This window comes from Urocitellus parryii, chromosome 5 (assembly GCF_045843805.1).
Source record: "Urocitellus parryii isolate mUroPar1 chromosome 5, mUroPar1.hap1, whole genome shotgun sequence".
Classification (NCBI taxonomy): Eukaryota; Metazoa; Chordata; class Mammalia; order Rodentia; family Sciuridae; genus Urocitellus; species Urocitellus parryii.
This window is the reverse complement of record NC_135535.1, coordinates 42,290,570-42,305,425: the sequence shown is the minus strand read 5'-3', so window position 1 is coordinate 42,305,425 and position 14,856 is coordinate 42,290,570. Positions and strand designations below refer to the sequence as shown.

General features: G+C 33.2%; 1 protein-coding gene across 1 annotated transcript in view; it reads left to right on the top strand.

Moving 5' to 3' along the window:
- The window catches only part of Glipr1l2 (GLIPR1 like 2), a 50,882-nt gene that overhangs the window by 3,704 nt on the left and 32,322 nt on the right, over positions 1 to 14,856 (top strand). Inside the window, exons 2-3 of the mRNA XM_026409349.1 lie at positions 11,026 to 11,271; positions 14,014 to 14,117. Coding sequence (XP_026265134.1) covers positions 11,026 to 11,271; positions 14,014 to 14,117 — 350 coding nt within the window. The remainder of the gene's footprint in view (positions 1 to 11,025; positions 11,272 to 14,013; positions 14,118 to 14,856) is intronic.

The following is a 14,856-nucleotide window of genomic DNA, read 5'->3' as shown; positions in this document are numbered from 1 at the left end:
TGGTGTGTAGGAACACAATTGATTAATAAAGTTTAATTTTATATCCTGCTGCTTTGCTGAATTCATTTATGAATTCTAAAAGTTTTTTTTTTTTGGTGGAGTATTTTTTTGGGGAGGGTGGTCTTCTATATATAGGATCCTGTTGTGGGCAAACAGATCTTGTTTGAGCTCCTTTTTCTTATTTGTATTTCTTTTATTTCATTCTTTTGCTTACTTGATCTGGCTGAAGATTCTAGCACTATGTTGAATAGAACTGGTGGAGATGGGCATTCCTGTTTTGTTCCAGTATTTAGAGGGAATGCTTTCAGTTTTTCTCCATTTAGAATGAGTTGGTATTTGGTTTATCATATGTAGTTTTTACAATGTTGAAATATAGTCTTTTTATTTCTTTTTTCTAGTGTTTAGATCATGAATGGATGCTGAATTTTGTCAAATGCTTTTTCTGCATCTATTGAGATTATCATGTGATTCTTGTCTTTTAAATCTATTGATGTGGTGAAATACATTTATTGACTTCTTTATGTTGAACCTATCTTGCATCTTTGGGATGAAACCCACTTGATCATGGTGCACTATAGTTTTAGTGTGTTTTTGTATGCAATTTGCTAGTATTTTATGGAGAATTTTTGCATCTATGTTCATCAAGGATATTGGTCTGGAGTTTTCTTTCCTTGATGTGTCTTTGTCTGGTTTTGGATTTCAGGGTGATATTGGCTTTGTAGAATTGGCTTTGGAAGTTTGTTCTAGTTCATGGAATAATTTGAGGAGTATTGGAATTATTTATTCTTTAAAGATTTAGTAGAAATTTTCTGAGAATCTACCTTGTTGGCAGGCTCTTGCTTGATGACTTCTTCAACCTCATAAAATTAACCTGTTTAAATCTTCTATATATTCCTGGTTCAATTTGGGTAGGTTATATGTCTCTAGAAATTTATCAATGTCTTCAAGGTTTTCATGGACTGAAAATGGATTTTAGTAATTCATTGGCTTTTAATAATCTGCGTTTTTTCTCTTTTTCTCTTGGTTAGCTTGGCTAAGGATTTGTCAATTTTGCTTATTCTTTTCAAAGAACCAACTTTTTGATTCATTTATTTTTTGAATTATCTTTTTTAAAATCTTGATTTCATTGATTTCAGCTCTGATTTTCCTGTCTTCTGCTGATTTTGGTGTTGGTTTGTTTTCTTTTTCTAGGGCTTTGAGGTGTAATGTTAGATTATTTATTTGGTATCTTTTCATTCTCTTAATGTATGAGCTGAATGCTATGAACTTTCCTCTTAGAACTGCCTTAATAGTGTCCCAGAGATTTTGATATGTTATGTCATTATTCTCATTACCTCTAAGTATAATTTTTACTTCATTTTTGTTTTATTCTGTTATACATTTATCATTCAGTAGTGAATTATTTAGTCTCCAGGTATTAGAGTAATTTTTATTTTTTTCTTATCATTGATTTCTAATTTCATTACATCATGATCTGATAGAATGCAAGGTATTATCTCTTTTTTTATTTGATAAGAGTTGCTTTGTGTCCTAAAATATTATCCATTTTGGAAAATGTTCAATATGCAGCTTATAAAAAAATTAATTCGGTCACTGATGGATGAAATATTCTATATATGTCTGTTAAGTCTAAGTTAATAATTGTAATTTTAGTTCTATAGATTCTTTATTTTGTTTTTGTTTGAATGATATATCTTTAACATAAGAGAGAGTTATGTTAAAGTCACTCAGAATTATTGTGTTGTGGTGTGTTTGAATCTTGATATTGAGAAAGATTTGTTTGATGTACATAGTTGCTCCATTGTTTGATGCATAGATATTTATGACTATTATTTCTTTCTGTTTTATGAATCCCTAAAGAGGTATGAAATGGCCTTCTATATCTCTTCTGATTAACTTTGGTTTGAAGTCCACTTTTTCAAATATGAGAATAGAAACCTATGCTTGTTTATGAGACCCATATGAATGATAGTTGTTGTTGTTGTTTTTTCCCCCTCTCCTTTTAACTTTAGTCTATGGATATCTTTGCCTATGAGGTGAGTCTCTTGGAAATAGCATATTTCTGGGTCTTTTTTAATCCAATCAAAGAATCTGTGTTCTTTGATCGAGAAGTTGAGTCGATTAACATTGAGTGTTACTATTAAGATGATTTTATTTCCTATCATTTTTATTTATTTTTAGTTTTTTTAGTTGAGTTATATTCTCCTTTGATACACTATTATTCCAGTTTAGTTTCACCCTCTCCTATTTTTTATTTGTATCCTTCATTTCGTCTTCATGTAATATTTTTCTGAGTATGTTTTGTAGTTCTGGCTTTCTAGTTGTGGATTCTTTTAACTTTTGTTTATCATGGAAGGTTTTTTACCTCATATTAAAATATGAAGCTTAATTTTTCTGCATATAGTATTCTTTGTTTGCATCCATTTTCTTTCAGAGCTTGGTATATATTATCCCAAGATTCCCTAGCTTTTAGGATCTGAGTTGAAAAATCAGCTGAGATTCAGATTGGGTTATCTCTAAATGTGACCAGTTGTTTTTCCTCTAGCAGCTTTTAAATTTCTATTCTTATTTTGTTTGTTTGGCATTTTCATAATAATTTACTTAGGAGTGCCTCTGTTGTAATTTTGTATATTTGGAGTCCTGTATGTTTGCTATATTTGATTTTCCATTTCCTTCTTAAGATTTGGGAAATTTTCTGTTACTGCTTTATTGAAAAGATTGTGCATTCCTTTGATTTGTAGCTCTGAGCTTTCAACTACCTCTCTGAATCTTAGGTTTGGTCTTTTAATAATATCCCATATTTTTTGAAAATCCTATTCATGGTCTCTTAACATCCTTTCCCCATGATTAACTTTATTTTAAAGATTATGTACTTTGTCTTCGTTGCTTTAAACTATGTTTTCTAAATGGTCTATTCTATTGGTGATGCTTTCCATTGAATTTTTAGTTTGGTATTGATTCCTTCATTTTGAGAATTTCCATTTGATTTTTCTTCAGAATTTCTATTTCCTTATTGAAGTGATCTTTCAATTCTTGTATCTTGTCTCTGATTTCACTCCTTACAGTATATTTTATCTCATAGATTAGTTTAGCTATAAGCTTTGTAAATTTCTACTCTGATATTTTCCTTCACTGTGGTGTCAGTGGAGTCTGCTATTGAGTCATTCTGGTTTGTTTGGGTTGGTTTTTTTCCTGATTTTTCATATATATATATATATATATATATATTTATGTGTGTGTGTGTCTACCCATCTATCCAAATGGATCTGAAGCAGCAGGGCTTGTTTTCTATGTGCTTTTGGTGATCCTGTCAGTTTCCTGTGCCTCACGATTAAGGGGGAGCCAAACAATTGCACCCAACTATGAATACAGTAGATTATATCAAATTAAGTACTAAATTCCTATTTAACACTTACAAAGTTAATTGACACCAGAGAGAGCTATGGTAGGCTCAGCAATTTATAGTAAAAGCAGTAAGTAATCATGAATTATATCTGGCATAAAATCAAACAATAGGTGTTTTCTATGACTACTATTGTATTTATTATTTCTATAGCATTAGTTATGGGGTCTGGTCTTTTAAAAACCAATTAGTATTAGGAGGAGTTAGAGTTCTTTAAGAGGAAAGAAGAAAAGATGGGGGGTAGAAAGGGTTTGTAGATTCAACAGGTGAATAGGGTGACATAAGCTATGTATTTTTATGAGGGGGGAGAAGAAAAATAGAAGTAAAAGAATTAAAGGAAGAGTGAAAGAGCAATAGAGTTTGGTTGCTAGCAAGAGAAAAGAGAGAAATAGAAATAAAGGGAAACAGAGTTGTGAAATAGACAACACAAAATCAATCTAAAATATACTAATATAAAACCCCAACCCTCAAAAAACAGAGTAAGGAAAAATGACTACCTTCAAGATATGCTAGAAATGAGGAAGCAGAAACAAACATGTGTATGTACAAATGTATAAATGTCCATCATGTATCAATCAGTACAAATTCAAACAAACTAACAAAAAAACAGCAAAATAGTCAATGAGAGTGTATGCTTGCTGTCTGTGCCAAAACGTTTTTCCCTTTTTCAGCTTCCTTTCTCAGCAGGATGGTGTGGGGACCTGTAGAAGATGCTTTCAACTTCACCTCCAGGGTATAGTTACTCCTGGGTTCTATTAGCTGACTTTCTGGAAGCAAAGCTCCCTGGGGAAGGGATTAGGTCTAGTATAATATAAGTATTATATTATGTGTTATTGGTCCAAGTGTTATATTGTGTGGAGAGTTATAGGCTGTAAATGAATCAATGTACTTCTAGGAGTGTACCCTACTTCCTCTCCCCAGGGTTCCACTCATTGGAAAGGGCAGTCAGTCCTTTGCTGGTTCTGTTATTAGGGAATACTGCCCTTTTGGGTTTCTCAAGGACTGCCTCTGAGCTCTGAGTTTAATCTACTCCACCAGTTCAGATCCTCTATCTGCCACCTGCCACTGGTCCTGGGTACTGCCAAGTTCAAGGGATTGGGGAAGGGTGAGCTTTCTCTACCCTCTCTGTCCTGTATTATCCTCAGGCAAAATGGTCTCCATGCCAGAAATTCTTTGTGCCAGAGATTCTCCTGATTTTCTAGGCTCAGTTTAGATCTTGCAGTTGGTATCTGCTAGATTTCTATGTTGGACTCAGATCCACATGCCCAGATCTAAGTTCCCAGTCTAAGTTGATGAGCTGAATAGCCTCTGGGTCAGCCCAGGGCAGGCTGCCCCTCCGATCCTGGGATTTTCCATGCCAAGAAAATTTTTTCCCAGCACTGTTTAGTCTTTTCCGATCTTGTGTATTAATTTCCCCCATTCCTACCAGGAGCTTAGCCCCAATTCTGTTTCTTATCCTTATCTGATGTACTCCAAATTTCCCAGTCTTCAAGGCTCGCTGTTCAATATTGAGTATCAGTGGAGTGCTTTTTTTAGACTCGCCTCACAGAGAAGTTTTCTGGTGGTTTGAGTCCCATGTCCCGGAGCTGTGAGAAAAGCCATCTCCTGCTAATCTGCCATCTTATCCTCTCACTCAGCTGGTTCTTAATGAACAAAAGACAACTAATTGAAAAATGGATTTATAGTTAAAAGGTCTTTTCTTGACCACAAAGAGAACTGACAGAGATCTTCTTCTTGAGCAAACTTTAGTAAGACTTCTCTGAGCCTTCTTTAAGTAGGCTTCAGCCTTTGTCCCTGTCCTAAGGCCTCTATTATCTAGTTTTAACAACAATCCCACCTAGCCCAGTTTAGGGAGAATCCCTTACCTTTGGTATTTGATTATTCAATATCTGATCAAATTCTTCATCCCTCTCTCTTGGTCTGTGATCACCCTGGCCTTCCCTCTGCAAGAGTCCTGTTAGGTCAATTGAGCAAGAATCACTTTGATTTATCCTTTTAGTAAATTTCCGTTCTCTTACCCCCTTATTTGCTCCAGTGCCCCAAATTTCTACTTATCCTTGTATTTGAAGTTGAGCCTCATCCCTCTTTCTTATAATATCTTATCACAATATCTTCTAAATCTTACTGTGTTAGCAAGTATCATGGGTAATTTTTTCTTCAATTGGTTCAATTTTAGAGGTCTTACCTTATATTCATCAATTTATCTGTAGAAATATTTATGTTTATTCAGTAGATGAATAAATAAATGAATGTGCAAAGGCACAAAGGGAATATTAAAAAGATGGAGAAAAGAGAATGAAACATTCTCAAATCTAATAGATATTGTGGAAATGAAAACAGAATAAAGGGGAGAAGTTAAGAAAAAATAGAGGCAAATTTCCCAGAGATGAAGAAAGATATGGATTTTCAGATAAAAGAGATGTTAGGAAAAATTGTGAAAACCTGAACATTGGGTGCCTGGTTTATTTTATTGACACCAGTTATATTTTTCATAATTGTCTTTGAGATAGGCTATGTACAATTGTGAAATCCATACAATACTGGTGATATGCAATAGAAATGTTAAATTGCTGTGTCTGGTGAAGTGTAACTGATTATTATACTATGGATAAGACCCAGTTTTTACACTTACTTGTGAATTGATTTCCTGCACATAAAATTGAGAATTCTTTATATTTTCCTTGAAAAAGTTATAACTTCCTAGAAGATCTCTTACCAATTAATGAGTTAAATGAAATCATCAATCCATATATAATAGTTATGATTATACTTTTTATATTATTATTATTTTTTAATTTTAATATTTATTTCTTAGTTTTTCGGCAGACACAACATCTTTGTTTGTATTGGTGCTGAGGATCGAACCTGGGCCGCATGCATGCCAGGCGAGCACGCTACCATTTGAGCCACATCCCCAGCCCCCTTTATATTATTTTTTAAAGAAACAAAAAATATTTTTTAATGGAAACACCAAATTCTAAGACAAATTAGTGAGAAAAGATTTATACCTAGACATATTCTAGGGAAACATTGAAAAAATTAAAATTTTCATATTGCCTCCAATGAAGCATGAATTAGAATATGGATTCAATTTTTCTACGTAAAGGCTAGAGGCTAATAAAATTCTTTACTTTCTCAAATTTCTCATTAATTACTCATCAGCCACTTTTTGAAACTTTAGCCTTTATCTCCAACTACAATTTGATTCATGGTTGAATAAAGGAATTTGAAAGTATCATAATTTATTTATACATAATTATGGGAAGCAATTAACTGAAATGCTTACAAACATGGAGTTGAAAATTATGTTTCCTGGGCTTAACTACAATCTTTATATAGATTACTATGAGTCATTAAGTGATCTACTTAATTTCTTTCTATTTTAGTTACTTCCTCTCTGAAACAGAAATACAGGTTGCATGTATGATGGTATATACCAACATAGTCTAAATGTATAGTAGGTTATACCATCTAGTTTGATGTAAATATGTTTTATGATATTCATACAAAAATGAAACTGCCTGATGTATTCTTCAGAATGTATCTCCATGGTTAAGTGTATACATACCTATAGTAATAATAATGCATATTACTACTTATAATAATACATTCATTACTTATAGGGTTATTATAAAAATTAAATGAGATGTTACATTAAAGAAAACTTAAAATAGTGATTGGCACATGGTAAGGTTGTAAACTATGTTCAAAGTAAGTCAGAAGAAGGATAGGTAAGAGGAATTGTTTGCAAAGGGAAATAATCTAAGAAGCTATTAATATGGAATTAATTGTAGGGTATATATACTATAGAATGCTATACAGAGTTTGTACAAATTAAGCAGATCTGGTCATATTAATGTGGAACAATTTCTCTATGATAAATATTAGTTGTAAACCAATAGTATTGTATATGGAATGATGTGTTAGCTTTCATTATTGTGACTAAAAAGCTGAGAAAAACAACTTAAAGGAAAAAAATATTTATTTTGGCTCACAATTTTAGAGGATTTAGTCTCTAGTTATTTGGTCCCATTGCTATGGGTGAGGCAGAGTATGATGGTAGGGAGCACACAGCAGTGCACAGTTGTTTTCCTCATGGTGGTTGGGAATCAGAGAGACTACTAGGGCCCAGGAACAAAATATATATTTCAGGGGCACACCCTCATTTCTCAAACTAGGCCTCACCTTTTAAAGTTTTCACCACCTCCCAATACCACCATCAGCTGAGGGACCAAGCCTTTTGCACATGGTCTCAGGTAGACATTTTAGATTCAAGCCCTGTCATTCCAACCCTGGACCTCAAGGTTTCATGTCCATCTCATAATGCAAATTGCCTTCAGTCCATCTCCAAAAATTCAGTAGTTCCAATATGACTCAAAAGACCAAATCCTAGATTTTCTGATTCTAGAAAATCTCTTAGCTGTGAGCCCCTGTAAAAGAAAAAAGAAAATTACATACTTTCAATGTAATATGGTGGACAGAATATAAGTTCCCATTCCAAAAGGGAGGAATAGGAAAAATTCCAAGGAGGTATTGGAGCAAAGCAAGACTGAAATCCCACCAGGCAAATATTAAACCCTGCAATTCCATGTTCAGCATCCGGGACATATGTTGGTATGGTACAAGCTCCAAGGAACTTGGACCAGTCCCTCCCCTATAGCCTTGCCTGCCAGTTATTGTCCACATGGCCACTATCTTGGGGCTGGCTCTACTCATTGCCTACAACTTTCCTTAGCAGACATCCCATGTTTTTGGCATCTCCAACTTCCAGGGTTCTCCATTATTGCTTTGACTTTGCTCTTACAACTTCATGTATCACACTCTCAGACACTATCCATAGGGATTCTAACCCTGCCACACACTGCCCAGCCTCCCAGGCCTTCTTTTAAAATCTAATTGGAATTCTCTGTGACCCCACAACTCTTTCACACTGGATACCTACAAAACCAGCATCACATGGATGTGCCAAAGTCTACAGCTAACTCAAGCAGTATCTGGCTCTACTTGAACCATGGCTGCAGCAGCCTGCATAGCTGAGTGCCTGCATAGATGAGCATGGTAAAATGATTTCTAAGCCGGTTGCCCTGGTGCTCTCTTCTCAAAGCATTTCAAACAAGTTATAGCTTTGATCGCTTGAGCCTGTGAGGGAGACTGACCAGTTTCACAGATAACCTCCAGGCCTTTTTCTACTATCCCTGTATAAAGTATTTGGTTTCCTTTAGTTAGCACTAATCTCTTCAGCAACCACATCTTCTTTGGCCCCAATTTTGTACAGTGTTTTCACATCTTTTGCCCTGGTTTTTACTGCTGATTCTTGCTACTAATCTTTATAAATTAGTCAGCAATACTCATACCAGAGCCTGAATGCTATGCTGGAAATTTCCTCTGTCAAATTAATTATTTTTCAATTTATAGTCAATTTCACATAGTCTCAGAATCTGGAGAAATGTAGACAAATTCTTTGCCAAAATCGAATGTGGCCTCTAGTCCAATTCCCAAAAGAGTCCTTAGTCTCGTCTGAAACCTCATGGGCATAGTCTTTACTGTCTGCATTCCTATCAGCATTCTGGTCTTTGAGGTGTAATCAGAACTGCCCATAGAGCTCTGCTTACAGCAATCTAAGCTTTCCCTGGGCTGTCTCTCAAAACATTTCCAAACTTCTCCCAGAAACAGTTCTAAAGGCTTATGACCACACATGGTCAGGTATAGTCATATCAGTGATCCTATAACCATGGTCCACTTTATGCTTTGAATATAGCCATTGATGCTCTGCAACTGTGAATTATTTTTTAAAAAAGAACTATTTATTTCTCTTTCTCTCTCCCTGTTTCTCCCTAATCTTTCCTGCTCCCCATTCTTGGGAAACAGGATTGCCTTTCTTCCCCATTCTAAGCAGAGTTTTCTATCCATTAGCCACAAACCCACCACAGGAATAAAGTAATTCAGAAGACCTCAGAAATGACTATCTCCCAAATTAACAAGTGAATTACAACTCCAGACAGAACACGTGCAATGTAGCCTTTGCATCACCTTTTCTAAAAGCCACTGGCTCCCCTTGATGGAGTTCTGTCTCATAGCTTCTGAGACAGAACTCCCAGTGCTTCTCCTTTGCTAGCAAAGTAATAACCTTCTTTTTCCTTTTTCTTGAAACCATGTTCTTGTTATTGAATTGGCATCAGGGACAAGGACTGAGCTTTTGGTAACAATTACACTTTTCATCAGTTTTTTGAGTTAGTCAGCTTCTAATACTGTGACAAAATACCAGAGGGAAAAAAAAACAGGAAAGGTTTATTTGGGCTCTTAATTTCAGAGGTATCAGTCCATGTTCAACGGATTCTGTTGCTATAGACCTGTGGTCTGGCAGAACACAAGGCACAGAGGGTGTGGTGGAGTAAAGCTGTTTACCTCATGGCAGCCAGAAAAAAGAAAGATATCCAGGAGCCGGGGGGACAAAATATACCCTTCAAAGACACATCACAGTGACCTAATTCCTTGAAGTAGTCCCACCTCCTCAGGTTTCCACTACCTCTCAATAGTGCCATCAGATGGGGACCAAGTGTTTATCATATGGCCTTTGGGAAACAACCATAATTTGTAATCACAATAGTACAAAGAAAAACTAATAACAAAACGCCCATTTAAAACAACCAAACACATATTTGAATGCATGCGTATATGTGTGTACATACAGAGAGAAATGTGTGAATAGGTAGTCTTTTGAACAGTGGTTACCTTGGGGGAGGGAAGTAGTAAAGAAATATTCTAAAGGGCTGATTTGTTTATTTTCTCTAATGAATTTATGTACAATCTGTGGAATTAACTAAGAAACCTAAAGCTATCTTAATGTTTTTCAGAAATGTTTACTGTAACATACATACTTAGTATTTTGGTGTAATGATTATTCTATTGATTTTCATAATATGTTTTTATTGTTGTTAAGTAAAGAACAAACCTATTTATTCGTTAAATGATAAAAGCATACATCTCTGTATATTTACAAATAGTAAGGGAGCAACATCATGTGGTATCTTGTGACATTTCTGGACTTGCATAAAAGTGTTTATGTATCTTTTTTATAAAGTTAACACATGTATTAAAGATTTTTATGTATGTGTATAAACATTTTATTTATATACACATATGTGTGTGTGTTATCCTAACAATAAGCAACTTGAATACAAAATTTATGTTGACTTCTCATTTTAATGCTGATAGCACAATATTTGGTATATAATGAAGGCCCAATAAATAGTTATTAGATGAATTCTATTTAAAATTGTTATGTTACTAAGTACAAAAAACATGGGATTAAAATATATGTTCTAAACAGACTATACTTAAGAATGTTATAATTTGCACTATCATTCCACTACTTCAGTTACAAATATATGAATGGTCCTTTGTCCAAGGATATAATCATTTCACTTACAATTATAAAAAAAAATTTCCTCATAGAAATTACACAAACAAAGCTCCTAAGTACAAAATTAGAATTCTTAAACTATAGAATTTCTGGAAAATAATCAAGAGCACAAAAATCCTTATTTATTATTGTTCTATTTTCTCTGCTTTTTGTGTGTGTGTGTTTGTTGTTGTTGTTTTGTTTTGTTTTCTCCTTACAGACTTGGGATGTAGCTTTATCACGAACTGCTAGAGCCTGGGGGAAAAAGTGTGTGTTTAAGCCTAATATTCATTTAGAAGAAATACATATGGCCCATCCTACATTTAATGGTATTGGTGAAAATATGTGGGTTGGCCCTGAGAATGAATTTACTGCAACTGTTGCTATCAAAAGTTGGTATGCAGAGAAGAAATATTTTAATTTTGAAAATGGAACTTGCTCTAAAAACTGTTCTAATTATATGCAGGTATCTAATTTTTATATTGCTATTAATTCAGTAGACTTCTTAATTGCTTTACTAACTAGTTTTATGTTTTAAATTTATAAGTAAACACAAATGGTAAAATTATTACTTCTAATAAAATTCAAATTCTATTCAGTCCTATCTTCAAATGTCCATAGTCCCATACATATGTAAATCATACAATCAAAATATTCTTTGAGCACCAGGGTGTAGCTCAGTGGTAGAATGCTTTCCCAACATGCATGAAGCCTGGTGTTTCATCCCCAATACCACAAAAAAGGGACATTTTTTAAAAATATAATAAACCTAACCTTGATACCCAAAGATAAAAGGCAATTTTCTAAAATAGTACACACTGGAAAAGGAAGTAAGAATCTAGTAAATAAAAACTATTTACAAATCATTGAGAATAAAAACAAAAGATGATATGTTTTGCATATATCAGTATATATATTATAGCTGACTGATTAAAGCAGTAATATAGTAGTATTCAATGGAAATTAATAATATTATTTTACTAATATCCAAAAATCCATCCTCATACTTTATACTTCAAGAATATTGAACCAATTTTTATTTATTCATTATTTCACATACCACATTGTTTAATAATCATCTAAGTATATATCTGATAATACATTGAGGGTGGAGAACTTGTTTCTCATTCACCATATTGTGAACATAAAAATATGACATTGTTTAGGTCTTCAATAAATATTTGTATCAGAAATCAAGACTATATTGAACTCCCAAGTTTATTTAAAACATGGTTATTTTTCAGTCAATATTTCCCGGTGTCATGATTTATATAAAACTCAAAACTTTGGAATTTATTCACATTGATCTCATCTTTCTCTTCCATCAAATGAATCATTCTCCAAAATTTTTTTCTGAACTTTTTTTATTTCAATTTTTTCTTTTTAGTTGTAGATGGACACAATACCTTTATTTTATTTGTTTTTATTTTTATGTGGTTCCAGGGATCGAACCCAGTGCCTCAAGCATGCAAGGCAAGCTCTTTCCCACTGAGCTACAACCCCAGCCCCTTGATTAACTCTTTTTTGTTAGCTCCTTCTTCTTCTAGAAAGTTATAGTTGTTCTCCATTGTCTTACTCATATCAAAGTTAGACCCATTAATATGTCTTTAATACCTTCAGTAAACTAATCAAATCTACTCCCTGACCTGCTACTATACTCAGTATTTTCTGCTTCTTAATGCCAGTTCCTAGAAATTCTTTTGTCCTGAATTTGGCCTGCTTGACTCCATTTCAATTCTTACAGTATATTTTCTGGGCTTTTTTGTTTGTTTGTTTGTTTGTTTTGGGGTGTTTTTTTTTTTTTGGTACTGAGGATTTAACTCAGGAGCACTCAACCACTGAGCCACATTATACATATATATATATATATATATATATATATATATATATATATATATTTAGAGACAAGGTCTCACTGAATTGCTTAGCACCTCTTTTTTTGCTGAGTCTGGCTTTGAATTCATGATCCTCCTGTCTCAACCTCCTGAGCCATTGGGATTACAATGTGCCACCACACGTGGTCCTATTTTCTGTTCTTTTAATGAATAATTCTGTTCTTTTAATGAATAATTTCTCTAAGAAACAAACTTTTAAAAGTACTAAGATTAGATGGGCTGGGGTTGTGGCTTAGTGATAGAGCACTTTCCTAGCCTGTGTGAGGCACTGGGTTCAATCCTCAGTACCACATATAAATAAATAAATGAAATAAAGGTCCATCAACAAATATATATATATATATATATATATATATATATATATATATATCAATAAGATTAGAGATAAATAAAAAATTAAAATGGAAATGGTTCCTCTTTTGCAGAGGTTAATAAAACAAAATGAGTACTTTTTCTTTACTCCAGGTATTAGAAATATTAGAGTTGTACAGAGAATTTTTGGAATCTTTCATTATTCCCATCTTTTTTACTCAAATTCAAAATCTTTATTTTTTCTGAGTGAAAAGTCCACATTGTGTATCCTCTTTTGGTACTATGGATTGAACCCAGGAGCACTTAACCATTGAGCCACATCCCCAACCCTTTTTTTTTTTAAATATTTTATTTAGAGACATGGTCTTGCTGAGTTTCTTAGGACCTCCCCAAGTAGCTAAGGCTGTCTTTAAACTCATGGTCCTCCTGCCTCAGGCTTTCAAGCCACTGGGATTAGGAGAAGCATGCAACACCACACCTGGCACCACACTTTGTATCTTATAATGTAATTTCCTCAACAAAAGGAGAGAGAAATGCTAATTTCAGTCAACTACTCTTTACTCTTTTTATCTCTTTGGTTTCCCTTTTATAATCTTATTGTCTCTCTTTTTCTCCTTTTTATTCACAATTTCCATTTTTGCATAAAGTTTTCTCTCCTTTTTCTCTGCCAGTGACCTAGAACTTTCAAATTCAAATGGATTGAAAATTAATTTATCATGTATGAATTCCTTTGGCTCTGAAGTAATACTCTGGATCAGTGTGGTCAAACTGCTTCTCCTAATACACTATTAGTAGAACCTGTTAAAATGTGTCTCTTAATGTAGTTTTGGAAATGCTGTCCTACATTCACAATAACTTTTAACTGTATCTAAATTAAAATACTTCATAGTTCTTGAATTTCTTGGCTATTGATTCTGTATTAATGGAATATATTATTGTTTAGAAGATAAAATATTAATGTTTAGAATTATATTATGTTTTCTTTAAAAATTTTATTGTAGATTGTTTGGGATAACTCTTACAAAGTTGGTTGTGCTGTTACTCCATGTAAAAGAATTCAAAATATTAGACATGCAGCACTTTTTATATGCAATTACGCACCAGGGTAAGTTACTTTAAGATAATAAAAACATAAAAATATGTTTTCTTAACTTTAATATATTATTCTAAGTGTTTTATGAACTATAAAAAAGTTAGGTATAAAGTATTAATTAAAAATTTATGTTGAAATATTTTAAATTCTATAGTGAAATAAGCCATAACTTGTACATATTGATTTTTATTTATATGCTACCCTTGTGTTACATGCTAGAAGAATACTAACTTTAGTATATTTTCAATATCTAGCCTAACTAGTTTAGAATTAAAATTATTTTTCAAAAAATTTATCCCTATATTTATGAGAAAAGGTAAAAGAAAACAAAATTAAACATGTTAAAATTTATGTAGTAAGGGTTGTTTTACATATACATCAATTTGTAATATGAAAGACATTCAACTGATCACCCAGTGTGGATTGCATTAATTAGGACTGGTCTCTTATATGTAAGGAGCCATAATATCTCTAAGACAGAAGAAAATTTTGAAAGCCTTCTAATCAAGCTAACCATATTAAATTTGAACTCTTTATACTTATCATGTGATTATTTAGCTTGTATGTGAATATCTGCCATTTATGGGACTAATTACCCCTCATAATAACATCCATCTCTGGGCAGCTCTGTTAGAAATTTCCAAGATTTCTTACAGGCCATTATGACACTATAAATAATATTATAACTTCTAAATAAGTGAGAAGATATTCTAACTAATGTCTTCAATAAAAAAACTAAAAATTGGCTTCT